Source organism: Callorhinchus milii, unplaced genomic scaffold (assembly GCF_018977255.1).
Source record: "Callorhinchus milii isolate IMCB2004 unplaced genomic scaffold, IMCB_Cmil_1.0 Scaffold10, whole genome shotgun sequence".
NCBI classification, from domain to species: domain Eukaryota; kingdom Metazoa; phylum Chordata; class Chondrichthyes; order Chimaeriformes; family Callorhinchidae; genus Callorhinchus; species Callorhinchus milii.
In genome coordinates, this window is record NW_024704751.1 from 21,672,628 (window position 1) to 21,699,520 (window position 26,893).

General features: G+C 48.9%; 1 protein-coding gene across 1 annotated transcript; it reads right to left on the reverse strand.

The window, feature by feature from the left end:
* Positions 1–225: 225 nt before the first annotated feature.
* sf3a3 (splicing factor 3a, subunit 3) lies at positions 226–22,174 on the reverse strand. Its single transcript, XM_007906978.2, has 17 exons — positions 22,048–22,174; positions 19,372–19,419; positions 19,095–19,147; positions 17,850–17,955; positions 17,530–17,602; positions 17,284–17,375; positions 16,879–16,961; positions 14,066–14,204; positions 12,860–12,928; positions 10,937–11,004; positions 10,396–10,500; positions 10,218–10,287; positions 8,843–9,007; positions 3,162–3,272; positions 2,587–2,677; positions 1,703–1,758; positions 226–1,197 (listed from the first exon to the last, which is right to left on the reverse strand). Exons 1-17 carry the CDS (start codon positions 22,141–22,143, stop codon positions 1,120–1,122), a joined length of 1,503 nt encoding a protein of 500 aa, XP_007905169.1. The 5' UTR covers positions 22,144–22,174; the 3' UTR covers positions 226–1,119.
* Between the last annotated feature and the right edge of the window lie 4,719 nt (positions 22,175–26,893).

Here is a 26,893-nt window from a genome sequence, read left to right on the forward strand (position 1 = left end):
GCACGATGGGCCGAATGGCCTCCTTCTGTGTCGTAAAATTCAATGATTCTAACACTTTTGATTTAGCACCTTTCATTTCCTTCATGCTGCACCCGAGTGTCATCTTAGATTGTATCTGTTTCAAGTTCCAACCTTCTAATTCTGAGGCGAGAGTGCCAGCAACTGAGTCAGCCTAACACACAGGGTGACAAGAGCTGCTAAAGTATTAGACACAAATAACTGAGGTATTGTCACAATCTCAGAATTTTATTCTATTTTGAAAGTCTTACGGTATCGATTGAACTCCAATAACTCAAGCTCCTGAGCTGTGTGTCCACACGGGATTTTATTACATTGGGTTTGGGGAATTGAGCTGAAATGGTATTGTTTATACAAACAGGTACAAACAATATGAGCAGAGATAAAGGCAGTGAAGTCAGGCAGCTTTTAACGCCTCAGTCACACAATTACACCGTTTTATGATTTATGCAAATTAAGCCAAACATTAACATTTTTAAAGTAATAAAAATGAATAATACTCCAGTGGCCAGAGTGGAAATGCAGAAACCAGGGCCAGAGCCAATCTTAAAAAATATATCTCCTTAGTGAGAATTAAGATAACTTTCTGCTAATTATACAGAACAATCCCAGTGTCCATATGAAAAAATTACGTCTCAATGGTCTTGATTTGCCTGAACATGCACCAAAAAGTTATAAGCTTATTGTTAACGTAACAGAATGTGGGTAAATCCATGATAACATCTGGTTCTGTACCACTAAATACAAAATCCTACCGAACACAAATGAACCCACAGAAATCACATTGGATTCCAGCTCGTTTTGGTGGGAGGCAGGTGGAGAAATTGTGTCCTTTACACCTGTGCAAACTAGATTTGCCCTCATCCAGCACAGCTTGGTACCTGTGTGGTTTGCTCAGAGATACAGCGAGAAATTCTATTTAATTCACTGTTCTCAACATTTTTTTTAAATTTAGAAATAGAGACATAGCAACGAAAATAAAGGCTACAGTTCTGGAAACCAAAAGACCTCAAACAAACTAACATTTTCAGCTAATGGGTGTACAATGTCACTGATTAAAAAACGCAAAGCTGTGACTGGGCTGGAATTTGGGAACATGCTTCACAGCAGCCCCTGCCGCTTCAGGTCCTCGTAGGTCTTCTTGTTGACCACGTTCCCACTCGAGTCCTCGTATTCCTCCTGAAATTTACAACATTAATTTACAACAATTAGGTCCACTCAGTTGGGTCTGTTGTTTTTGCCACATCTATCAGAACTACTCTTTTGGGGAAACCCACATGTAAATATTAGTGACACTGAATTGGAATCCATATAAATTCTGCTGGCATTAAAACCAGCTGATCCACATGGGCACTCCATTGATCAGAATACCCAGATCTCTTAGTTGCAGGGTGTTCAAGTCATTTAACATCTAACACATCTGGGGATTATAACCCCTCCAAAAAAAAGTGGTCACTTAATCCACCGCTGTTTGTGGGACCCAGCTGTGTGTAATTGGCTGTCATGTTTCACCCACAAGATATACGGTCAATTCACTTTACAGTATATTCTATGAAGCGTCTTGAGATGCCCCTTTGATGCGATAAGGCGCTATATCAAATGCAAGAATTATTATAATTTATCGCTTCAGAACGAATGCAGGTAGAAAGATCAATCACATAAGCAACTCATATCCAACAATTACCTCCGTATCTGGCTGCCATCTCTCTGCTGCCTTCGAGTGCTTCAGCTTTGCCCACACTGTTCATATTAAAATAAACAGTAATTAGCATGCTTTTGTGTCCAGTTAAACCTCTTTCTAGACAAACATATGTTAATGGAACCATCTGCTCTAGCTCAAACCTCCAGATCACCAGCTCCCAATGATATGTTGGCAGTGCTTTCACTTCACAGAAGAAAGATTTCAAATTCAAGACCTTATAAAAACTTTAGTTTAGAATTAAGGTTTGCACTACAAGGCAGCGGAGTATTCAGGTTTGCTGAAGACTTGGCCTTTCACAGGAGATGTTAAACAAAGTTTCTGAACCTGTTCTGGTATTTCAGGTAGATGTTAAGAGATAGCATCACACTCTTTTGAAGATTAGGGTACCTAGAATACCCAAACTTCTGAAAGTGCTCGACTCTGAAAGGATTTCTATCCAGTGTAGTGACTGTGTACCTGACCACAGCAGCCGCACTCCTCTGGTCTACTGTCAGAGCTGAGGACAGGCGGGTCAGCAGGAACTTTACAGGATTCGGAACCGTCACTTAGTTTGCCAAGTACAAAGGTACAAACACCTCTGATGAATTAAAATAGCATAACACACTGCCCTTAGAACATTAAGTATTAACTTTACAAAATATTTATGTTGGAGATGTACCCAATTATTATTATTGCCCACAAAATATAGTGAATTCACTTTACAGTATATTCTGTGAAGCGCTTTGAGACTATATCAAATGCAGGGATTTTTATTATTACTAATAATAATCCCTTACGAAGGACATTTAAAAGCGCTTCATATACACATACAGTAACATATACAGATTGTTTTAATAAGCTTCCCCTGGCATGAGTTTGATACTTACAGGAAACGGCGTCCTCAATTTGGGTGACGTTAGCAAAGTGCGCTGTGTTGGGGATTCCCAGACACCGCATGCCGTGAGCATGACGCCACTCCTGGGAGCCAAGACGCACAAAAACGCACATGAAGCAGAACCAATTCTTCCATCTTTTTAAAACAAAGCTCAAACAATCTTGTAGTGACCTGAGGTACAGCATTGACATTGCAATGCGCTGCAGCATGGGCCACAGCTCTCAATATCAGGTGTCTCATCCAAGCCCAAACACTTCCACACAGAAACAGAATTACCCCCAAACTGCACTGACTCCCGTCTCACAGACTGTTCCAGAGGAGCAGCCCCCACCCCCACAACATGCTCAGCCAAGGATGGCATTTGGAGACAAGCCTCAAAAGAAAAAAAACTATTTCTTAAACAATCAAAAGGAAAGGGAGAGAAGTGTAAAGATTTCCCTGAGTGTCCCCAGTCAGTCACACACTGCACTGGCAGAGCTCAGCCACAGCAACACTAACAGTCACTCATCTCAGAAATAAAGGAATGAAAAGCTGCAAAGCCCGGTATGTCTAAAGTTTGTGTCTTACAGCAAAGTGTCGCTGGAATGCTTTAGGTCCTCTGTAGGTGTAATTTCCACAGATTTCACAGTTGTAGTTGATGTTCAGACCGTGCAACTTGTACAGCCAGTACGGAATAGGCTGAAAAAACAGAACGTTATAGAAATTAAAGATAACAACAACAACAACAAGATTCCATTTATAAAGCGCCTTTCACGTCAGGAGGACGTCCCAAGGCGCTGCACAGTTGGGTCATGACCCGAGCGGGGGGGAAATGGTCAGGGTGAGGGGAGGGAAGGGAGGGAGCGAGGAGGGGGTAGAGAGTCGAGAGGGGAGCTGAAGGCTCGGTCAAAGAGAAAGGTTTTGAGACCGGCCTTGAAGGAGGAAAGGGAGGAAGCGGCGAAGGCACTGGGGATGGAGTTCCAGAGCCTCGGGGCTGAGAGGCTGAAGGCCCGACCACCGATGGTAGGGCGGTTGGGGCGGGGGACGTGGAGCAGACCGGAGCCAGAGGAACGGAGGGTACGGGCAGGTAGGTAGGGGGATAGTAGGTTGGAGAGGTAGGAGGGAGCAAGGCCGTGAATGGCCTTGTAGGTGAGGATGAGGATCTTGAAATCAATCCTCTGGGGGATGGGGAGCCAGTGGAGGCGAGCGAGGGTGGGAGTGATGTGGTCGCAAAGCCTGGTGCGGGACAGTACACGAGCTGCAGAGTTCTGAATGACCTGCAGCTTGTGGAGGGAGGTGGCGGGAAGGCCGGCGAGGAGAGAGTTCCCATAGTCCAGCCTTGAGGTGACAAAGGCGTGGACCAGGGTTTCAGCAGCGTGAGGGGTGAGGTAGTGCCGTAGTCTGGCGATGTTCCGGAGGTGATGGAAGGCGGTGCCAGTTGTGGTGCGGATGTGAGGGAGAAAGGACAGCTCAGGGTCGAACAAAACGCCGAGGTTCCTGACTGGCTTTGAGAGGTGGAGAGTGCAGCCTTGGATGCTGATGGTGTCAGCGCCTGAGGTGCGGAGGCGCTGACGTGAGCCAATCAGGAGGGCCTCGGTTTTTCGCACGTTGAGCTGAAGAAAGTTGTCTCTCGTCCAGGACTCGATGTCGGACAGGCAGCTGTCAGGACATCGGTGGTCGTGGAGTTGAGAGTAGAGGAGGAAAGGTAGAGTTGGGTGTCATCCGCATACATGTGGAAGTTAACCCATGTCTGCGGATGATGTCACCAAGGGGGAGCATATAGAGGGTGAAGAGGAGGGGACCGAGGACAGAGCCCTGAGGGACACCACATGAGACAGTACGGGGGGTGGAGGAGAAGCCATTCGTCGAGACAAAGTGAAGACGGTGAGAAAGGTACGACCTAAACCATTCAAGGACAGTGCCTTGAAGGTTGAGGTGGGAGGACAAGCGGTGGAGTAGGATAGCGTGGTCGACCGTATCGAATGCTGCCGATAGGTCGAGGAGGACGAGGAGACAGAGGGAGCCCTGGTCACAGATGGTCAGGATATCATTGGTGACCTTGACCAGGGCAGTTTCTGTGCTATGGGCAGCACGGAAACCTGACTGAAGGGGTTCGAAAAGAGAATGGGTGGAAAGGAAAGAGCGCAGTTGGGAGGCGACAACTCTTTCCAAGACCTTGGAGAGAAAGGGGAGGTTGGAGATGGGCCGGTAGCTTGATAGCTGCGACGCATCAAGGGAGGGTTTTTTCAGGGTGGGCGTGATGATGGCAGTTTTTAATGGAATGGGGACAGAGCCAGAGGAGAGGGACAGGTTGATGATGTCAGTGATATGTGGGGCAAGAAAGTGGAGCTGGGAGATAAGGAGTGGAGTGGGGATGGGGTCAAGGGAGCAGGTGGTTGGTTTTAGGGATAGGATGAGTTCAGTGACAGAGGGTGGGGAAACGGGTACGAAGGTGTGTAGGGGAGGATGGGTAGGAGTCGGAGTGTGGGAGGGAAGGGGTGGGTGGTGGGTGGAAGTTGGAGGGGAAGTGACCGCGGAGCGGATTCCCTTGATCTTGGATTCAAGGAAATCCAGCATCTCCTCGCAGTGAAGGTTGGAGGAGATGACCTGCGCGGGGTGGCGGGGGGACGGAGGAGTCGGGTTGTGGTGGAAAACAGTAGCCTGGGGTTGTTCTTCGCCTCCAGGATTATCCTGGAGTAGAAGGACGACTTGGCCGAGGCTAGAGTGGAGCGGTAAATTTTGAGGAGGTCCAGCCAGATTTGTCGGTGGACCGTTAGGCCAGATTTGACACAGGTGCGTTCAGCAGCCCGCACCTGGCTTTTCAGTGAGCGGAGGTGGGTGGTGTACCAGGGGGAGGAGCGGGAGTAGGAGACAGTGCGGGAAGTGATGGGGGCAAGAGTATCGAGTGTGGAGGAGAGGGTATTGTGGAGGAGGGAGAGAGGAGAAGAGGGGTCGGTGAGGGTTGAAGGCCAGAGGGAGAGGAGTTCAGAGGACTCCAAGGCATCGGTTAGGGATTGTGGGGGTAACTTCTTCCAAGGGCGGTAGAAGATGGTGGTGGGTCTGGTGGAGGTGGGGAGGGGGGTGGAGGTGGTGAAGGAGATGAAGTAGTGGTCAGAGATGGCCTTGTCGGTAATAGTGACATCCGAGACACTGAGGCCCCGGGTGATCACCAAATCGAGTGGGTGGCCGTGACTGTGAGTGGGGGAGTTTATGTGTAAGGAGAGGTTGAGTGAGGAGAGCAGGGAAGAGAAGTCTGTGGAGATGGAGCAGGAGGGGGTGAAGTGTAGGTTAAAGTCGCCCAGGATGATGAGGCGATCAGAGCAGAGGCAAAGAGATGTGAGGAGTGTTGAAATGTCAGAGATGAAGGTGGGAGAGGTTTTAGGGGCCGGTAGAGGAGGAGGATTTTAAGGGAGAGGAATGAGGGGTGGGAGAGGGTGAGGTGCTCAAAGGAGGGGAAAGAGCCAGTGGAGTAGGGGATAGGGCAAGTGGTGTCCTTGAGATAAGGGCAACACCACCGCCACGGCGGTTGGGGCGGGGGATGTGGTGGGAGGTGTAGCCGGGTGGCGTGGCCTCCGTGAGGGGGAAGGTGTCGCCTGGGGTGAGCCAGGTTTCTGTTAAGGCCATGATATCAACGTTCTCATCAAGGATGAGATCGTTGATGACCAGGGCCTTGTTGCAGAGGGAGCGGACATTTTGCAGTCCGATGTGGAGGGAGCGGTTGACAGAAGGGTGTGTGGGAGGGGAGGGGGGTCCAGGTTGTGAGGCAGGGGTGGGGGGAATGGGGATGAGGGAGGAGAGGTTGACTCCCCGGGTCTGTGTCCGGGGTGGGTGGCGAGTGTGGTGGGGAATGGGGCAGTCGGTGTGGCTGCTGCTGGACAGCCAACGCCGAGTGCCGCGGTGAGCCCGGCGGAGGATTCCCAGACTGGAACAGAGGGAGGTTGTGGGAGGGTCAAGTGGGGATAGAAGACGAGAGGGACGGAGAGAGAGGAGGAGAGAGCGGGAGAGATGCAGAGGGGGGAGGGTTTGGGGGGAGAGAGGAGGGGGGAGGGAGGGAGGGGGTGAGGGGGCTCGGGTCAAAGCGGCAGCCATAGTGCGCACGCGGGGACCGGGAGCGAGCGGTCAGGTGGATGGCAAAGGGGGAAAAAACACTTGTTTAAAAGTTTTAAAAAAGGTTACTTGACTTCTGCAACTGATACAATATAAGTTTGCTTTGAATTGCAGGAAACATGGTCTTGATCCATCGGCAATTCAATCAATGTGATTCCAACGCTTTCTGGTAAGTGCACAAGCGGCAACGGGTGAAGACAACAAATTACACTTGTAGAGTGCCCTTCATGTCGGAAAGACGTCCCAGGGCGCTGGACAATCAAGGATTTTTGACCTGAGCTGGGAGTTGGGGTCAGAAGGGTAGGAGGGCAAACAATGGGGTGGGGGGGGGAGGATGGTTGAAGGTACGGTCAAACAGGAAGTCTTCAGACAGGAGTTGAAAGAGGCAAGAGAGGCAGTGAGGCAGAGGGATTGCAGGATAAATTTCCAGAGTTTGGGGGCAGAGATGATGATGCCCGACTGCCAATGTTGCAGTGGGAAGTGTAGGGGATCGCAAGCAGGCCTATGTTCGCCGAGGGGAGGGAGCGGACAGGCTGATATGGGATTATGAGGTCGGAGAGGTGGGGTGAGCAAGACCATGGAAGGCCTTGAGGGTAAGAATGACGGTTTTGTACTCAATTCTCTGAGGAATGGGGAACCAGTGAAGCCGGGCAAGAATAGGGTTGATAGGTTCCCAGAGGCTGGTGCGGGTAAGGACATGAGCTGCAGAGTTCTGAATGAGCTGCAGCTTGTGGAGGGAGAGTTGGGAAGTCCAGTGAGCAGGCAGTTGGCGTAGCCAAGCTGGGACGGAATGAAAGCTTGGATCAGGGTCTCGGCGGCCTGCGGTGACTGGCAGTGGCGGAGGTGGGCAATGCTGCGGAGGTGTGGAAAGGCGGAACGGGTCACGGCACAAATGTGGGGTTTGAAGGATAGCTGAGGTTGAAAGGGACACCAAGGTTTTGGATTGGCTGGTGAGGTGAAGAGTGCAGCCATGAATGGTGATAGTGTCAGCGGCTGAAGTGAGGGGGCGCTGCCAGGAGCCAAGTAGGAGGGCCTCTGTCTTGCCAACATTGAGCTGGAGTAAGTTGCTCTCGCCAGGATTTCAGGTCAGACAAACAATTAGCCAGGACATCAATGGTTCTGGAGTCAAGGGTGGAGGCAGCGAGATAGAGCTGGATGTCATCCGCATATATGTGGAAATTGACCCCATGCCTGCAGATGACATCGCCGAGTGGGAGCATGTATAGATTGAAGAGGAGGGGCCCGAGGACAGAGCCCTGAGGGACGCCACACGTGACAGTGCGGGGGCTAGAGGAGAAGCCGTTGGTGGCCACAAAGTGCACACAATGGGATTAGAACCAGGCAAGATCAGAACCACTGAGTGAAGGTGAGTGACGGTGGAGACGAATAGTGTGGTCAATAGTATCGAGAGCAGTCGAGAAGGATGATGAGGCAGAGAGAGCCTTGGTTGCAGGTGGACAAAATGCCATTTGTCACCTTGATCAGGGCTGTCTCTGTGCTGTGGGCAGCATGAAACCCAGATTGAAGGGATTCATGGAGGGAGTGCTGGGTGAGGAAAGAGCGAAGCTGGGTAGAGACAACTCGTTCCATGACCTTTGATAGAAAAGGAAGGTTTGAGATGGGCCAGTAGTTGGAGCAGAGATGGGTCAAGGGAAGGTTTTTTGAGGGTAGAGGTGATGACGGTTGTCTTTAGGGGGATGGGTACGGTGCCAGTGGACAGGAAGAGGTTAATAAGGTCTGTTAGTGGGGGGGGGGGGGGCAAGACACATTGAATCGGGGGAAATGTAGTCTTGCTCTGTCACTGCATGTGCACGCAGTGAAATGTTTGTAAACTCAGTAAACCAAACAGAGATTACCACTGAGTTACAAAGTGACAGAATCTGCCACCTACTGGTCAGTAGCTGTTGCTCCAAGTGAGTTGCAGACAAAACCTAAACCTCGGTGGTGAAATACCTGCTACAGACGTCTGGTCATATTGTGGGTAACATGCACTTTACAGTGGTTTGTAAATTGGAATGAAGCACAAGGATGATTTAACAATTTAGTCTGGTTCTCAGTTTCAGCATTCAATAGGGCTGACAGTCACGATATGTTATTTTTATTGATTTAATCAAAGACGAGCTAATATACACAAGGCCCTTTAGTGCCCTGTGGCTTCTCACCTTGCCGTCCCAGCCCAGTGGCAGATTCTTGGGATTGTAGATGATCTCATTTTCCTCGTCTTCACTTTCACTCTCACTCACGTGCTCCTCATCCTCCTCCTCCCGCTCCTCCCCAGTCCGAGCTTGTTTGCGTTGGACGTTCTCTCTGGTGAGCTGCCGCTGTTCCTGCAGAGCAGATTGAACACAATAAATTAATCTCCCAGAGGATGGCAGGTGATGCACCAAAAATAAGCACAAAAACAACCACAGGTTGATTCACAGGGTCTGCGATTAGACAAATCGTCTAATACAATTCAAACTGTATTTTAATTCAGTGTGGAATCATTTCAGACATTTATGTAGCTTTAAATTAGTTAAACTAACTCCAAAATAGGAAAAACTCGTAAAAACAGCTTTTGCAAGAACCACAGACTTTCTGGAGTTGTGGAATGAGGAACCTCCCTTAATCGTTGAGTCCTGTAGCTCAGTGGTTAGAGCACTCGCCTCGCAAGCGAGACCTGGGTTCAATTCCCAGTAGGACGAAATGTTGGGCAAGTTTCCTTACTCCACATGCCTCTGTTTACCTAGCAGTAAATAGGATCCCGATTGTTAGTCAATTGGCGGATCGCTTTTCCGGGGGTAATAATTCCTTCCAAAAAGAAAAATAATAATAATTTGGTCACTTAATCCACAACTGTTTGTGGGACGCTGCAGTGCCAATTGGCTGCTGCGTTTCGCCTACAAAGCATACAGTCATTTCACTTTACAGTATATTCTGTGAAGCGCTTTGAGACGTCTCGAAGATGTGATAAGGCATTATATCAAATGCAAGGATACTATTATTATCACACACCCAGTGCCCATTCCCTTCCACCCAAACCATTTATGATCCATAATAATAACCTTTCTAGTTCAAACTGAACTTTAATTAGCATTTCATTATTCCCTAGATTCCTCCATTTTCTACATTATCCTCTCCCTCTAAGGCATTGACTCAAACACTAGGGCACCTAACAGCGATACTCCTCAGAGTTGCTGCACTTCACAGTATCAGCATTTGCTACGAAGATGCTCCCGGCAGTGGGTAGCATGGCTCATGGAGACCTGTTACCGAACAGCAAGAATATAACTCTGGCCAATCTTCCTCAAGCTGGGAGGGTGGAGGGCAGTAATGGCACTGAGTGGGGGTGGGGGGAGAGGAAAGGAGAGAAAAGGATGAAGCACTCGTCTTTCACTGAGCTATTTTCTTTAGAATACTCAGATGCCAAATGTTCCTGCCTCAGTGTGTACGGCAGTGAATTGCTTAGTGCAAACGCAAAAACCAGCAACACTGTAACTCGAGTGAAGGGTCTCTCTCGCGGGGTAGGGATTAGCCAGAATGTTCAGAAACACTCACCCCAAGGATTTCAATATATTCATACACTTGAGCTTCAAGAAAAGCAATCTCTTTGTTACGTTCCGAATCCCTACGTCAAAGGAAAAGGCAGTGATTATACTGATGGAAACAATTGAAAAAAAACTCAGCTAGAGGAACTTCAAGATGCATCTATTGGCCAACCCGACCATCCACCAACTTTTTAGTGCCTCTGGATTTAGATTTTGCAAACAACGAAGGGTCCAGTGACTCCAAAGCCTTCCCCTTGGTGCTGAACAGTCTTTGCGCTCTTTCTTCCAAAGTCCTGAAAGAGAAAATCAATAGTTACAAGTCTTTCTTGTTCAGCAGACACACAATAATGAACATTTAACCCATGAAATGTCAATTAAACCAGCAATCCCAGTGTTTGTATCATATGCTCTGCCAATATTAATACAACAAATCTTCTTGCGTGTTATTTTCTATGTATCATACAACAAAGCACTTTCAAAAATTTTAAAGTGTGCCAGTCCACACTTTAAAACTACTTTAGTTCAGGAGTGGTTCTGGGTGATTGTAAAGGCATTACTTAACAGGCTATTTTGAGATGTCTGAAAGGACAAAACCCAACCTTGATATAAAACTAAAGCTTTTGATATAGATTTTACATTCAGACTATATCTCTGTAAAGCTGGAATATTTTTTCTGGTCAAAGTGTTTTCTTGAATAAACTGAACACTGGAAAAGACTCAAGTGCTTACCCTCCACATTTCAGCCCCAAAGCCATCAGAGCGGACTTCAATCTGTCCAAGCCCAGGGAAGCCAATTCCTACCACAGGAAATGAATACTTGTTAAAGAGTTTGATTTTTGAACTGATTTACGAAATACACAACTTCCATAAATAAAGTGGGAGCGTGGAACAGCTGTCTGAAGTATGATTGCCAGGAAATGGTCACCATAGCAAGCCTGGTTTATCCTTCCCCTCCCCCACCAATATTTCTGCACACATGAAGCAAAGCTCCACAGCAGCACTCCCCAGTTGGTTAGGTAATAATAGCTGAAGTGCATTGAAAATTGGGGGGAAATTGGAGAAGAGAATGAAGAGGAAAAGAGAGAAACAATCAACAGAATAATAAATAATAATAATGCATGAGTCACTGCACATCAGTGTGTTTTGTGGGCAAACGCAGCAGCCAATTTGCGCACAGCAACATCCCACAAAGTCATGAAATAAGTTACCAATTTTTATTTGGAGAATTGTTGGCCAGGACACCAGAAGAAACTTCCTTCTCTCTTTGAACTGTGCCAAGAAATCTTTAACATCCATCTAACGGATGTATTTAAGGGAAAGCTAGACAGGTACATGAGGGAGAAAGGAACAGAAGGTGATGCTTGAAGACTTAGTTGAGGAAGGGCAGGAGGAGGCTCATGTGGAGCATAAACACCGGTATAGACCAGTTGGGCCGAATGGTCTGTTTCTGTGCTGTATATTCTAATGTATTCTAAACATGCAGATGGGTCTCAGTGTTAATATCTCATTCTAAGGACAGCACCTCCAACCATATAAGCTGATGGTACAATCTTAAAGGGGGTGAAGGAACAGAGACCTGGGGTTCATGTAAATAAATCTTTGAAGGTGGCAGGACAGGGAGATAAAGCTGTTAAAAAAAGCATCCGGGATACTGGGCTTTATAAATAGGGGCACAGAGTACACAAGTCAGGAAGTTATGATGAACCTTTACACTTCAGTTATCAGGAGAGGTAGAGAAACTAGGATTATTCTCCTTGGAGCAGAGAAGATTAAGAGGAGACTTAATAGAAGTTTTCAAAATTATGAGGGGATTCGATAGGGTGAACAGGAGAAACCATTCCCACTGGCGGGTGGGTCGGTGACCCGAGGACACCGATTTAGAATAGTTGTAAAAAGAAACAGAGGGGAGGTGAGGAGAAATGTTTTCACACAGCAAGTTGTTGGGATCTGGAAGGCATTGCCTGAAAGGGCGGTGGAAGCTGATTTGATAACAACGTTTAAGAGAGAAATTGATCATTATTTGGGGAAGACAAGTTTACAGAGCTATGGGGAGAGAGCGGATTGATTTGGAAAAGCTCTTTTTAAAGAGCCGACACAGACACGATGGGCTGAATGGCCTCCTTCCGTGCTGTATAATTCTATGGTTCTATAACAATGCAATGGAGTGTCAGTTTAGACTATGTGATTCTATATCCTGATTTGGATCTTGAACCTACAACCTTCTGTCTCGGAGGCGAGAGTGCTTCCTACTATTGAGCCAGGCTGATGCACATAAATAATGTGCGTCAGCCTGGCTCAGTAGTAAGGTATTAACACAATTATCTGCTCAGTTACAATTTCTAAAACTGTTTGAGAGGTCGTAGACAGTCTTATAATGCATCTCTACCTCAGTGTAACAAGGTTGTAGTTGATAAGATTGGTCATAATCAATAGGAACAAATAACTTGAAAATAGATGAAGTTGGAAATGTTCAATTACTACAGATAAAAGGCAAATATCTGGATTTGTGGAAACATTCTACATATCTGAGCCTCTTTCTAGTGTGAAACAGTTAATTCAGTCAAATCAAGATTATCCTCTATTAGTTTGAAATATCCCAAATTATAGAGGAATAAGCTCCGGCAACGACAGGCAGGTGAAAGGGGAACTCACTTCCCAGGAGGAAAAGGCTGATAAATCCAGGTGAGCTCCTGCATGAGTCAAGGCACTGCTGGTCTCTTTCTGTCAGAAGAAAACACAATTATATCCCGTCACTGAAAACAATACAACCATCTGTGTTTTAACAGACAACTGAACAAAGGTGAGGCTGATCTCATCAATCACTCATTAATGCAACAGTGCACACTGCATTGAGTTGATAGATTGGGAAAAGGGAATAGAGGGAAGGGCTAAGGGGGAGGTGAGAGAGAGTGAATTAAGACAGGCGGAGGTTGGAATGGAGTACAAACACCGGTACAGACTGGCTGGTCTGAATGGCCTCTTTCAGTGCTGGAGATTCTACAGAATAGTCTAAAGAGGACAAATACAACTGACTACATTACCACAAACAAGCAAAAGAAGCCGAAAGCTTAATTAAACAATGAATACAACAGAGACTGGTTTTAACTTGAAAAGCCAAACTATTTTGGAAAAATTTGCAAGGATATGGGGGAAAAAGCGGGGGACTGATTGGGTAGGTCTTCCAAAGAGCTGGCACAGGCACGATGGGCTGAATGGCCTCCTTGTGTGCTATATTTTACAATTCTATATCATACATTTGCCGCACAGGCCTCCAGGAATATTTTAATACACCGATACTTCGGATAGACACCAAGAGAAGTGAAAGCAGAATTGAATACGGATACAATACAATTTACAGTTATACAGCGCATTTCACATCAGGGGGTCATCTTAAAATGCTTCACAGTGCTAGATGCTGAATTCTAGTTGCTGAAAGCTCACAACAATAATAATCTTTGCATTTGATATAGCGCCTTATCACATCTTCTAGACGTCTCAAAAGCGCTTCACAGAATATACTGCAAAGTGAATTGACTGTATATTTTGTGGACTAAATGCGATAGCCAAATGCGCACAGCAGTGTCCCAAAAAACAGTTGTCGATTAAGTGACCAAATTAATATTATTTTTTAAGGGATTCTTAACCCTAGAAAAGCAATCCTTCAATCAACAACCAGGTTACTACTTACTGCTAAGTAAACAGAGGTGCGTGGAGCAAGGAATCTTGCCCAACATTTCACCCTGCAGGACTTCCCGCTTGCGTGGTTCTAACCACTAAGCTACAGGACTCCACAATTAGTTTCATAGAAATCTTTCATTAAGTTGATGTGTAAATTACAATCAAACAGACGACACGTACCGGCCAGCCAGGGAAGTTCCCATTATCCCATTTTTTTTCAAAGTCGATTTGTATTTTGCCGAAAAGCTCATTCTGATCCTGTAAAGGTTTTACTCGGTCGGTGTAATCCTGCAGGTAGTCCAGTAGCATCTCCAGGTACCTGGACACAGTACATTGTGGAGATCTTGAATGGATTTTTAAACTTTGCGGTTTCAGATCCAGGTACAACAACCACCACCTTACATGTGTATAGCACCTTTCACTTTGGGAGGATGTCCCAAGGCGCTGGACAGTCAGTTTCGGACCTGAGCTGAGGGTCGGGATTGGGGAGGGTGGAGGGCAGGGAGGGAAGCAGGTGATCGAAAGCACGGTCGAAGAGAAGGGTCTTGAAATGGGTCTTGAAGGTGGCGAGGGAGGGGGCAAGGCGGAGGGACTGCGGGATGGAGTTCCAGAGGGTGGGGGCAGAGTGGCCGAAGGCCCATCTGCCAATGATGGGGCAGGCGAGGGACATAAAGCAGGCCAGAGCCCGCTGAGTGGAGGAGCAGGCAGGATGGTAAAGGAGCCAGGATCTTGAACTATATCCTCTGTGTGATAGGAATCCAGTGGGAGTCAGGGTGATAGGGTCACGGAGTTTTGTGCGGGAGAGGACAGAGGCTGCAGAGTTCTGGATGATCTGCCTGTGGAGGGAGGCATTGCGGAGGCCGATAAGCAGTGAGTTTGCATACCCAAGCCTCGATGTAATGAAAGAGTGTATGAACTCCATCCCCCAGTGCCTTCGCCTTGCTTCCTCCCTTTCCTCCTTCAAGGCCGGTCTCAAGACCTTTCTCTTCGACTGTACATTCAGCTCCCCTCTCGACTCTCTACCCCCTCCTCGCTCCCTCCCTTCCCTCCCCTCACCCTGACCATTTCCCCCCTGCTCAGGTCCTGACCCAACTGTCCAGCGCCTTGGGACGTCCTCCCGACATGAAAGGCGCTCTATAAATGCAATCTTGTTGTTGTTGTTGTTGTATGAGGGTTTCGGTGGCCTGGGGTGTGAGATAGTGACGGAGCCAGTCAACGCTGCGGAGGTGGGGGGAAGGCGAGCGGGTCATGGCGCAGATGTTGCGGAGGTGGGGAAGGCAGAGCGGGTCATGGCACAGAGGTGGAGTAGAAAGGATAGTTGAGGGTCAATCAAGACCCCAAGGTTCCTGCCCGGCTCAGTGAGGTGGAGTGAGCCCCATGGATGGTGATGCTCTCAGCGCCTCAGGTGAGGAGGCGCTGACAGGAGCCAATCAGGAGCCTCGGTCTTGTGGACGTTCAACTGAAGAAAGTTCGCTCTCATCCAGGACTTGATGTCTGACAGACATTCTGTCAGGACAGCAGTGGGTCCTGGAGTCAAGGGTGGAGGCAGACACACCTTTGGGTGTCATCCGCATACACGTTGAAGTTGACCCCATGTCTGCGGATGATGACATCAAGAGGGAGTATATAGATATTGAGAGGTGGGGACCATGGACAGAGCCCCGAGCAACGCAGCACAAGATGGTCCAGGGGATAGAGAAGAAACGTTTGTGTAGATGAAGTGGAGACTGTGTGAGAGGTACAATCTGAACCATTCAAGAACAGAACCATGAAGGTAGAGACGAGAGGCAGTGGATGAGGATAGAGTGGTCAACGGTATTGAAGGCAGCAGAGGTCAAGGAGGATGAGGAGGTAGAGGGAGCCCTGGTTGCAGAGGTTGGAGAAAGGAGGTTGGAGATGGGACGGTAGTTTGAGAGCAGGAATGGGTCCAAGGAGGCTTTTTTTTAAAGGATAGGAGTAATGACGGTCCTTTTTAATGGGGTGGGGATGGTGCCAGTAAACAGGGAAAGGTTTATCATGTCTGAGTAGAGGGGCAAGTAGGTGGAGCTGGGAGGTAAAGAGAGGGGTAGGGATGGGGTCGAGGGAGCAGGTGATCGGTTTCATGTGGGTTATAGTGGTGGTGAGAGGAGTGGGAGACAGTTTCGAAGGTGTGGAGGGAGGGATGGGTAGGGGTCGGTGGGTGAAGGAAAAATGGGGAGGGGGTAGTAGACGGAAAGGCAGCTAAACTTATCCCCTTGACTTTGTTTTCGAGGAAGTCCAGCATCGCCTCACAGTTGGCGTTGGAGGTGAGGCTGGGCGAGGTGTGAGAGGGTGGGCGGGGGAGCCGGTTGGTGATGCAGAAGAGGAACCTGGGGTTGTCCTTGGCTTCCAAGATTGTCTTGGAGCATTAACAGTCACTGAGCACCAGAGCCAACCAGAGACGCAGGTCATACCCAATGAACCTAAAATGTGACTATTATAACCTTCCAAAGGTTGTCTCTCAATCAAACCATTGAAACACAATAGATTTGTTCACAGATTCTTGTTTGCAAAATCTTCTGGTGCCTCCAGTTTCCCACAACAGAGAGAAAACAATCTGCAGGTTGGAGTTTGTATATGGTTCAATCACATATTAAAACAAATGGTAAGATGGGTAGTGTAGGCGCATAACCTGACATCTGATAAATGCTACTTATTTTCTTCTTCCTATTAAGGACAACAGTGAGGGTGTAATTGGCTTGGGAGGACGTAGAACCCCAACGGGGATTCCTGCTCCTGACATCTATGCATTGATCACTGGTGGAAAGTGTGGATCTCGGATGAATACTTACTATTCCTGGTAACCAACCTTTTAATTCATTAACATTCCACTAGTTAAAATCATCAAAGCTTCACTGAAATATATTTCTTGCCTTCTATAACAGTACGGGAAGGCCGACGGTATCAAGGAGGTATACAGTCTTCAAAGTCCATGTGAACCAGAATACCACGTACATGAAAAAATAATTACTTACCGCTTATATTCTGCATTTTTTCTATCTTTTGAAATATCAAAAAGTTGATCAAATGTGGACAAGTAGGTGATATAGTCACTTTTCTGTGGGAAACAAAATGTCACTTGATGTCACTCAAAGATCACATCGGGGGCTTTTATTTTGAAGCTGGAACCAGCTAAAACAAGGTTTCCTGTGTGTTTTCAGACTATGTCTCTGACCGACCATGGAAACTGGCCTTGTGGGGAATCGCGTCTTTAGCACAGCACACAGACCAACAATGTGCTCCACCTGGCTCCACCCTGCTCCACCTCCTTCCACCCCCACTCCACCTGACTCCATTCCCCTCCACCTGGTTCCGCCCCCCACCCCCAACCTACCTCATCCAGCTCTGCCTCACTGAAACTCCCATATCTGCGGACTTACTTCTGAACCTTTCAGGTTGATGTACTTCAGATAACAGTCATGAAGATCAAGGTAACGGCCATAACCTTCCTCATCCGTGAACTCCACAAGATCTAAGGAGACATATCGTTAATATTCGTTAACAGATTGTGCTTATACTGTGCAGAGCAAGCTGCTATCAGCATTGCTAGCCTTGAACTAGCTCAATGTGGAACACAGTGTGGAAATGGAGTAAGAGACAGAAACATTCCTGAAAAACTAACTTACTGAGTGCCTCCTCACTGGGGCTGTCCCTGGATTTCATTAGCTCCTCAAACTCCACCGACATAGGCACACTGATCTGGAGCATAGAAAAACACAAGTAAAAGTCAATCACAAACTTGAGCTAAAATCTAAATTTATTTTACAAGCTTTTAGATTAGAGATATTTAGTTTAGCTCATTAACATTTCTGGGTTTTCTTTGTTAAAAGCTAATGGCAGTATATTTCAAGCTACTCCAGTCTCTGTCTGTGCTTAGACAACTGGAAACGTGGGTATATGTGGTGTGCTATGCCTGGTGCTACTCCTGTGACTGCAGGATACTCACCTCATTTGGGTGTTTGCGGTGAAACTCTTTAATCAGTTTCAATCGATTGTAGAATTCACCAAACTCATTTGGTCCTGAAATGGCATTTAACTCATCCTTCCTCATACTGTGGGAAAGAAAGACATCCAACAACTTGCATTTATATTACGCCCTTCAGTGTGGCATTCTCAAGAGCGCTTGGCAGTGGCGGAGCTTAATGCTGAGGGTGGAGGTCGTAGGTACAGTCGAAGAGGAAATTCTTCAGGTACAATTTGAAATTAGTCGGTAAGGAGGCAAGAAGGAGGCAGGGTGGAGAGACTGAGGTAGAGAGTTCCACGTTTCAGGGTGTAGTAGCTGAAAGCAAGGCTGCCAATGGTGGAGCAGAGGGGCAAGGGACATGCACGAGGCTGGAGGCTGTTGAGCAAAGAGAGCTGGTAGAGTAGGGTGTAAGAAGGTTGGAGAGGTAGGGAGTTGCTGGGCATGAAGTGTAACAGACAAGTATTCAAAGGTCTGCTGCATGTCTCCTGTTCCCCATCCTACCTATGGTGGGCAAACTTTCAGTTGCCTTGCCAACCTCACCACCAAAACTCTCTGGAGCTTTCTCCTAAAACCGTTCTGCTTTCAAACCTCTTCTAAAGATCTACCTCTTTGACTGCATTTCCGGTTATCCCCCTTCTCCCTACCCTGCTGGATCTCCCCCTCCATCTGCATGGATAATTTGATCATTCAATCCGTAACTGTTTGTGGGCCAATTGGTAACTGTGCCAATTGGCTGCCGTGTTTCGCCAACAAAACATAGTCAATTCACTTTACAGTATATTCTGTGAAGCTCTTTGAGACGTCTCAAATATGTGACAAGGTGCTATATCAAATATCAAATGCAAAGGTTGGAACTGAACTTGCCAATGGGGAAGCTGAAAGAGATCCAGTAATTAACAAACAAGTAAGAGTGGTTGAGGTTAGGACACTCATTTAAAAAACAGCTCGATGGTGTGATGGGGGAACAGTAGGGTGGATGTTGTGGAGGAATGAGATCAGAAAGGCCAAAGGGTCTTCTTCAACCAATCTTGTGATTTTGTAATTATGGAAAACTGACCATATAGATTTCACTTCAGTGCCAATACAGCAGTGACCCTCAGCCTGGGTTGGAGTGTGGGTGGAGAGGAAAGTGACCAGGTCCGGAATCAGTCTTTATTGTGCAAGAAGCATTGTAAAAAGGAGAGTAAAGAAAACAATATCGAAACAGACTTTGGAATCTCTATATACCTATCTTTATCTTCATACAAGTCTCGAAGATTTCCAGCCACTTCCATATATCTCTGGGAAAGAGGGGAAATTAAATCACAATTTAAAATTGGCAAAAAGGTGAACAACGAACAGCTTGGAGATTTTAACAATTCTTGATCTTAACTTCAACTTGTTTTAAAATTAGCTCGTGCGGGTATTTGTAGGAAAAACTCAACTCCAGTGAGTTTACAGGAATCTGTACTGTACTGGTCATCCTCACACAATCCTGACATGTTTGGTCACATGTTAAACTCACATCAAGCACTGCTCTGGCACGGTGGTCGGAGTTGATTTGGTCTCGGAGCTGAAAAAGAACATTTTAAAATGAAGGTATTAATTTTATAATAAAGGTAGAGAAAGCCGGTCATTGTGATGGTTTGTGATCTAAATCCAGACCCTTCCTCTTATTACAACTACTTGATTTATCACAATCACCTTTTACCCTTTACCTGGGTTTACAGAGGCTTGTGTTCATTTCAGTTCAGCAGCTCAGTGTGAGTTAGGGCAATAAAAAGGCTAGTTTTGCTCATTTAAACATGTGCTGTTTACGTTCCATCCAGAATGGGGGGGGGGGGAAAATACTGCAGGATGTTTCGAGGTGGAGTAGGGAGCGGGTGGGTGGAAGACTTGTAGATTTGAGTCGTGTGGGAGTCTGTGGCAGTTTACTGGTAAACAGATGAGGTAAACTGGTAAACAGATGAGGTAAAACAGATTTTGCTCCTAAGAATTTGTAGATTCAGCAACTTCTTATTCAGATCCAGTCATCAGGATAGTGGAAGGGTTGCCACACGTTGCCTGAGGGTCTCAAGGTTTGAGAAGAACAGGTTAAACTGCTGGAAATTGTATGAACGGACTTGAGGTGAACACGGACTGGGGTTTGCTGTGAACCTGTCCACAGTCAAAACACTCAAGACCTTCACTGTGTACTCCTGTATGGAGAGCGGTCAAAGGGGTGGGGGGGGTGCTGCTGCCGAGTCTGTAACCCAGCCCGAGTCCCTGCCATCAAGAGAAGTGGGGAGGAGACTGCAACGCTGTGAGGCGCTATCCTGTGTGAGGGATGCTATATAAATAGAAGTTGTTGCTGTTGTTGAGAATAGGTAATTTAAATGCATTACTGATCGTCCACATCAAACCAGCCAAAGCACAGCGAGCACACTCATAAACTCTCTCACGCTCTCTCACACAAGTTCTGTCACTCTCTCTCACGCACTGTCTCGCACACACCTGCCCTTGTCTTCCCCCCTCGCACGCCCTCCACCCCCTCGCGCACATGCGCCCTCCACACCCTCTCTCACTCCCTCTCTCTCTCTCCCCCCCTCTCTCTCTCTCACTTGATCTCTGTCTCGCTCGATCTGTCTCTCTCACTCCCCCCTTCTCTCTTTCCCCCCTCTCTCCCTCTCCCTCCCCCTCTCTCACTCCCTCCCCTTCTCACTCACTCCCCCTCACTCTCCCACGCTCTCTCTCTCACTCTCCCCCCCTCTCACTCCCTCTTTCTCTCTCACTCCCCCTCTCTCTCACTCCCCCTCTCTCTCACTCCCCCCTCTCTCTCTCTCTCTCTCTCACTCCCCCCTCTCTCTCACCCTCTATCTCTCTCTCTCTCACTCCCCCCCTCTCTCTCTCTCTCTCACTCCCCCTCTCTCCCCCCCCTCTCTCTCCCCTTCTCTCTCACTCTCCCCCTCTCTCTCTCTCTCTCACTCCCTCTCTCACTCCCCCCCTCTCTCACTCCCCCCCTCTCTCTCTCACTGCCCCTCCCTCTCTCTCTCCCCTCTCTCTCTCTCTCACTCCCCCCCCCTCTCTCTCTCTCTCTCTCTCTCACTCCCCCTCCCTCTCTCTCTCTCTCTCTCACTCCCCCCCTCTCTCTCTCTCACTCCCTCTCTCTCTCCCCCCTCTCTCTCACTCCCCCCCTCTCTCTCTCTCTCTCTCTCTCTCTCTCACTCCCCCTCTCTCTCTCCCTCTCTGTGTCACTCCCTCCCTCTCTCTCTCCCTCTCTGTCTCACTCCCCCCTCTCTCCCCCTCCCCTCTCTCTCTCACTCCCCCTCTCTCTCACTCCCCCCCTCTCTCTCTCTCTCACTCCCCCCCCCTCTCCTCTCTCTCTCTCACTCCCCCTCTCTCTCACTCCCCCTCTCTCTCACTCCCCCCCCTCTCTCTCTCTCACTCCCTCTCTCTCACTCCCCCCCCTCTCTCTCTCTCTCTCTCACTCCCCCCCTCCCTCTCACCCTCTCTCTCCCTCTCTCTCTCTCCTCCCCTCTCTCTCACTCCCCCTCCCTCTCTCTCTCTCCCCCCCCCTCTCTCTCTCACTCCCTCTCTCTCACCCCCCCCTCTCTCTCTCTCACTCCCCCTCCCTCTCTCTCTCCCTCTCTCTCTCTCTCTCTCACTCCCTCCCTCTCTCTCTCCCCCTCTCTCTCTCTCTCTCTCTCTCTCTCACTCCCCTCTCTCTCTCTCTCACTCCCCCTCTCTCTCACTCCCCCCTCTCTCTCACTCCCCCCTCTCTCACCCCCCCTCTCTCTCTCTCACTCCCCCTCTCTCTCCCCCCCTCTCTCTCACTCCCCCTCTCTCTCTCTCACTCCCCCTCTCTCTCACTCCCCCTCTCTCTCTCTCCCCCCCCCTCTCTCCCCCCCTCTCTCACTCCCCCCCCTCTCTCTCTCCCCCTCTTCTCCCCCCTCTCTCTCCTCTCTCTCCCCCTCCCTCTCTCTCTCCCCCTCTCTCTCTCACTCTCCCCCCCTCTCTCTCCCCCCCTCTCTCCCCCCTCTCTCTCACTCCCCCCCTCTCTCTCTCACTCCCCTCTCTCTCCCCCCCCCTCTCTCTCCCTCTCTCTCCCCCTCCTCCTCCCCCTTCTCTCTCCCCCCCCCTCTCCCTCTCTCACTCCCCCTCTCCCTCTCTCACTCCCCCTCTCCCTCTCTCTCCCCCCCCCCCCCGGGGCTGAACACGTTACCGTGGATTTCTTGACCATCATCTCTCTGACCATCACGTCGAGGAGCCGCTCCTCCTCCTCATGGTAGCGGCGCTGCTGCTCCAGGATGGTCTCCATGGCGCCTCACACTGGGCTTCTGCTTCCGGTCCGCTCCAGAGCTGCAGCTTCCGGTCCGCGGCCCCGCACAGCGCCACACAAAGGTTCCGGGCGGACCTGCGGCCCCCGGGGGGCAAAGCCCTGCACTGTGAAGTGTAGTGACTGTTGTGAGTCACTGTGAAGTGTAGTGACTGTGTGTGATTTGATTCTTGAAACTGTTGGCCTGATCCCTGGGAGGGAGGCTCAAAGGGAAACCTGAAAGGGTTTATTACTTCCGGGGCCCATTTTTCTGGGAGTAATAATCCCTTCAATTGTTAAAAAATAATAAATTGTTCATTTTCAGTCCACGACTGTCTGTGGGACAGACACTGCTCTGTGCAATTGGCCACTGCGTTCCCCAACAAATACACAGTCAACTCACTTCACAATCTATTCTGTGAAGCGCTTTGGGACGTTGAGAAGACGTGAAAAGCGCTATATCCAATGCAAGAATTATTATTAACGGATCTGCCCACTTGATGGGCAAAGTGAGACCCCCCACCCACGCAGACCCTTGTGGGGCCGTCACCCTGCGCTCCGGCTGTTGGTCAGCAACACGGCTGTGTATTGAGGAGGTCAACAATTCCAGAGAACAGCTTTCAATTCAAATCGAAATACCGTCGTACAAAATCACGGTTTGCGACTTCAGTACATTCTGAGTCTCAAGTGCGCAGTTCAGCAACTTTGTGGAACTGGGCGACATATTTCATGGCGTTACTGTTAAGGTAACACAGATTGTCAGAAACGTTTCACCACAATGTTCAAAATCCTACTCTCCAAACGGTCAACTGTATACAAATCCGGATGAGTTGTTCCTCAGAAAATAACATTGCTTTCGCGAAATTGTTATATTACAATAAGAAAACATTACAGATCACAACAACAAAAAGATTACATTTGTATAGCGCCTTTCACGTCGGGAGGAGATTAGAGTTGGAGAGTCCCTCTGGAAACCCTGCCAAAGGTTGTTGTCTGTTTTCTGTTGGTTGTTTTGTGTTTTGGTTTCCCAGCGGCTGAGTTGGTACATCACAGACTCATTCACACTCGAAGGATTCTTAGAACAGAAAAGTCAAGGAAATGCTGATTGTTTTAGCAGAACCTTTCCCAATGTTCCATGTCTTTAATGTCCACTCGAATAGGTGTCTCCGAAGGCAGCACCTCTGACAACAAACAAGCGCGTTTCCGCTGCCGACCCGAGCCGCTCCCTCTGGAAATGCTTCTCCTTCTACGCACCTCTACCCGCTACTCCTACTCTGTCCTTCTCTCCCACCGTCCTCCCCGCCTTCTCTCTCTCCTGGATCCCACCATTACCTACCTCTACTTCAGACTGGGCATCCTCCGACAGGCCCATCGTGGCTCCTGGGGTTGGTTGTTCCAGAACAGCCACCCCAACTCCGTAGCATTCGCCTCCCTCGGTTAGCTTGGGAGATGATGGCCGCCTTCTGGCCCTCATCAGAAAGGGCAAGTGTTCTGAACAGAGGGACAGGGAGGAGAGGAGAGCAGAGATATTGGAGAGGAAGGAGCTAGGGTGTTTTGCTCACAATGGGCGACTTGAACCTCCACCTAAACTCCCCTTGCACCACATCCTCAGATTTCACTGCCCTCCTCTCCTCCCTAAATCTCACCCTCCACATCAACTCACCGTCCCACAACCATGCCCACCCCCTCGACCTCGTCATCACACATGGCCTTGACATTTCTGACCTGTGGGTCACAGACAAGGCCATCTCGGACACTTCCTCATCTACCTCTCCTCCCGCATCCCTCTCTCCATCAAGCCCTCAACCGTACTTTTCCACCCATGGAATAGGCTTCCCCCCAAGACCCTCACAAAGGCCCTCTCATCCTCAGACCTCTTAACCCTCTGGCCTTCCACCACAGCGACCCTGAAGCAGCCATCCAGCTGCTCCATGATTGCCTCTCCTCCACGTTCAACTCCCTCATCCCCCTGAAATCCAGGACCGTCTCCAAATCCACCCACTCCCCTGGTACAACAGCCATCTCCGCTCCCTAAAATCCCAAACCCAGTTGCTCGAGCGCAGGTGGGAGAAAAACCAGCCACACAGTTCACCACCAGCTGTGACCTCCTAACCCCCTACCAACCCGCCCGCTCTCTCCGCTCAGTCGGCTCCGGCTGCTCCACGTCCCCCGACCCACCTGCCCCACCATTGGCGGGAGAGCCTTCAGCCACTCTGCCCCCAACCTCTGGAATTCCATCCCCAGTCACTCCGCCTCGCCCCCTTCTTAGCCTCCTTCAAGTCCCACCTCAAGACCCTTCTCTTTAACCATGCCATCGGCCAACACCCTTCCCCTCCCCTCCCTTCCCCCCACCACCCCAGCTCGGGTCTGAAATGCTGTACTCTGTCCAGCGCCTTGGGATGTCCTCCTGATGTGAAAGGCGCTATACAAATGTAATCTTCTTGTTATTGTTGTTGTAGCTCAGGGATCTTCATACCTCCCTGTCACAAGCAAAAACTGCAACAACAACAACAACAAGATAGAAGAACAAGTTATATCAACAATAACTCCAAAATCCTATTCTCCACCGCCCACCACCTCCTCCATGTGCCACCTCAAGCCCCTCAATCATCACATCTAATACCAAGTGTGAAGAGGTCATGGACTTCCTTACCTCTAAAATTGACAACATCCGTCTGGCAGCTTCATCCCTCTGCCTACCACCACCCCTATTCCATCTCCCTCACCCACCCCACCCTCAGCTCCTACCATGGCATCCATCCTACATTCATTTGCCCCCATCTCTCCTTCCTTCCTCTCATCCACCATCACCACAATGAAACCCACCACCTGCTGCCTTGACCCCCTCCCCACCCAACTGCTGATCACCCAGCTCCCCCTCGTCTGCTCACTATTGGCAGACACTATTAACTAGTCTCTCTCCTCAGGATCAGTCCCACTTGCCCTCAAAACCGCTATCATCACCCCCCTCCTTAAAAAACCTACCCTCGATCCCTCCAACCTTGGTCACTCCCGCCCTATCTCAACTCTGCCCTTCCTTGTCAAAGCTCTGGAACTTGTTGTTGCCAACCAACTTCGCGCACACCTCTCCCTCCACACCCTACTCCAACCCCTCCAGTCCGATTTCTGCCCTGTCTGCCCACAATACAGAGACGGCACTCGTAAAAGTCACAAACAATATCCTCTCTGTCTGTGACCAGGGCTCCATCTGCCTCCTTGTCCTCCTGGACCTCTCCGCTGCATTCGACACAGTCGATCACGCCATCCTCCTCCACCGCCTTTCCTCCATCATCCACCTCAGTGGGATCGCAGGCACTTGGTTCGAGTCCTACCTCACGAACCACCAGCAGTACATTTCTACAAAAGGCTTTTCTTTGCACTTCCACCCAGTCATCTGCAGGGTACATACCCCAAGGATCCATCCTTGGCCCCTTCTCTTGCTCATCTATGTGGTTCCTCTTGGTGATGTCATCCGCAGACACAGGGTAAACTTCCACATGTATGTGGATGACACTCAACTCTACTTTTCCACCTCCAGCTGGGAGCTCCAGTCCCCTGATGTTCTGTCAGCTGGGTGAGCACAAATTTCCTGGAATTAAACACCAACAAGACGGAAGCCATACTCTTTGACTCCTGCCGATGTCTTCTGTCCCACGGTTCTGACCTCCTCAACCTACCCGACCTGTCCTTAAAACTCTCCGAACCGGTGCGCAATTTAGGTGTTAGGTTCGATCCCCAGTTAGCCTTCCTCCCCCACATCCGGTCCCTGACCAGCACTGCTTTATTCCACCTCCATCACATTGCCTGTCTCTGATAATATCTCACCCCAAAAGCTGCCAAAACCCTTGTCCATGCCTTTGTCGTGGAATCCTGTAGCTCAGTGGTTAGAGCACTCGCTTTGCAAGCAAGAGACCTGGGTTTGATTCCCGGCCGGGTGAAACCTTGGGCAAGTTTCCTTACTCCACACACCTAATCATAATCCCTCAAAAACAAATTGGTCATTTGAATCCACGACTGTTTGTGGGACGCTGCTGCGCGCAATTGGCTGCCGCATTTCGCCACAAATATACAGTCAATTCACTTTACAGTCTATTCTGTGAAGCGCTTTGAGACGTCGAGAAGACGTGAAGAGCGCTATATCAAATGCAAGGATTATTATTAATATTATTTGTCACTTCTCGGCTGGACTACTCTAACACCCTCCTCGCTGGTCTCCCCTCCTCCACTTTTCACAAAATTCAGCTCATTCAAAACTCTGCTCTCCACATTCTCACCCGCACCAAGCTCCATACCCCGATTACTCCAGTCTTGCCAAACTCCACTGGTTCCTGTCACAGTGCGGATCGACTTCAAGATCCTCACAATAGTGTTTAAATCCCTCCATTCCTTGACCCCCCACCCTGTTGTCTCTCTAACCTCTCTCCTCAAAGGACTCCTCGTGGAGTCCTGTAGCTCAGTGGTTAGAGCACTCGCTTTGCAAGTGAGAGACCTGAGTTCAATTCCAGGCAGAGGGCGAAACCTCGGGCAAGTTTCCTTACTCCACACAGAGCCTAATAATAATCCTCCAAAACCAAAACAATAATAAATTGGTCATTTTCAATCTACGACTGTTTGTGGGACATTGCTGTGCGCAATTGGCTGCCGCGTTCGCCCACAAATATACAGTCAATTCACTTTACAGTGTGTTCTGTGAAGCGCTTTGGGACGTCCTCCCGACGTGAAAAGCGCTATATCAAATGCAAGGATTATTATT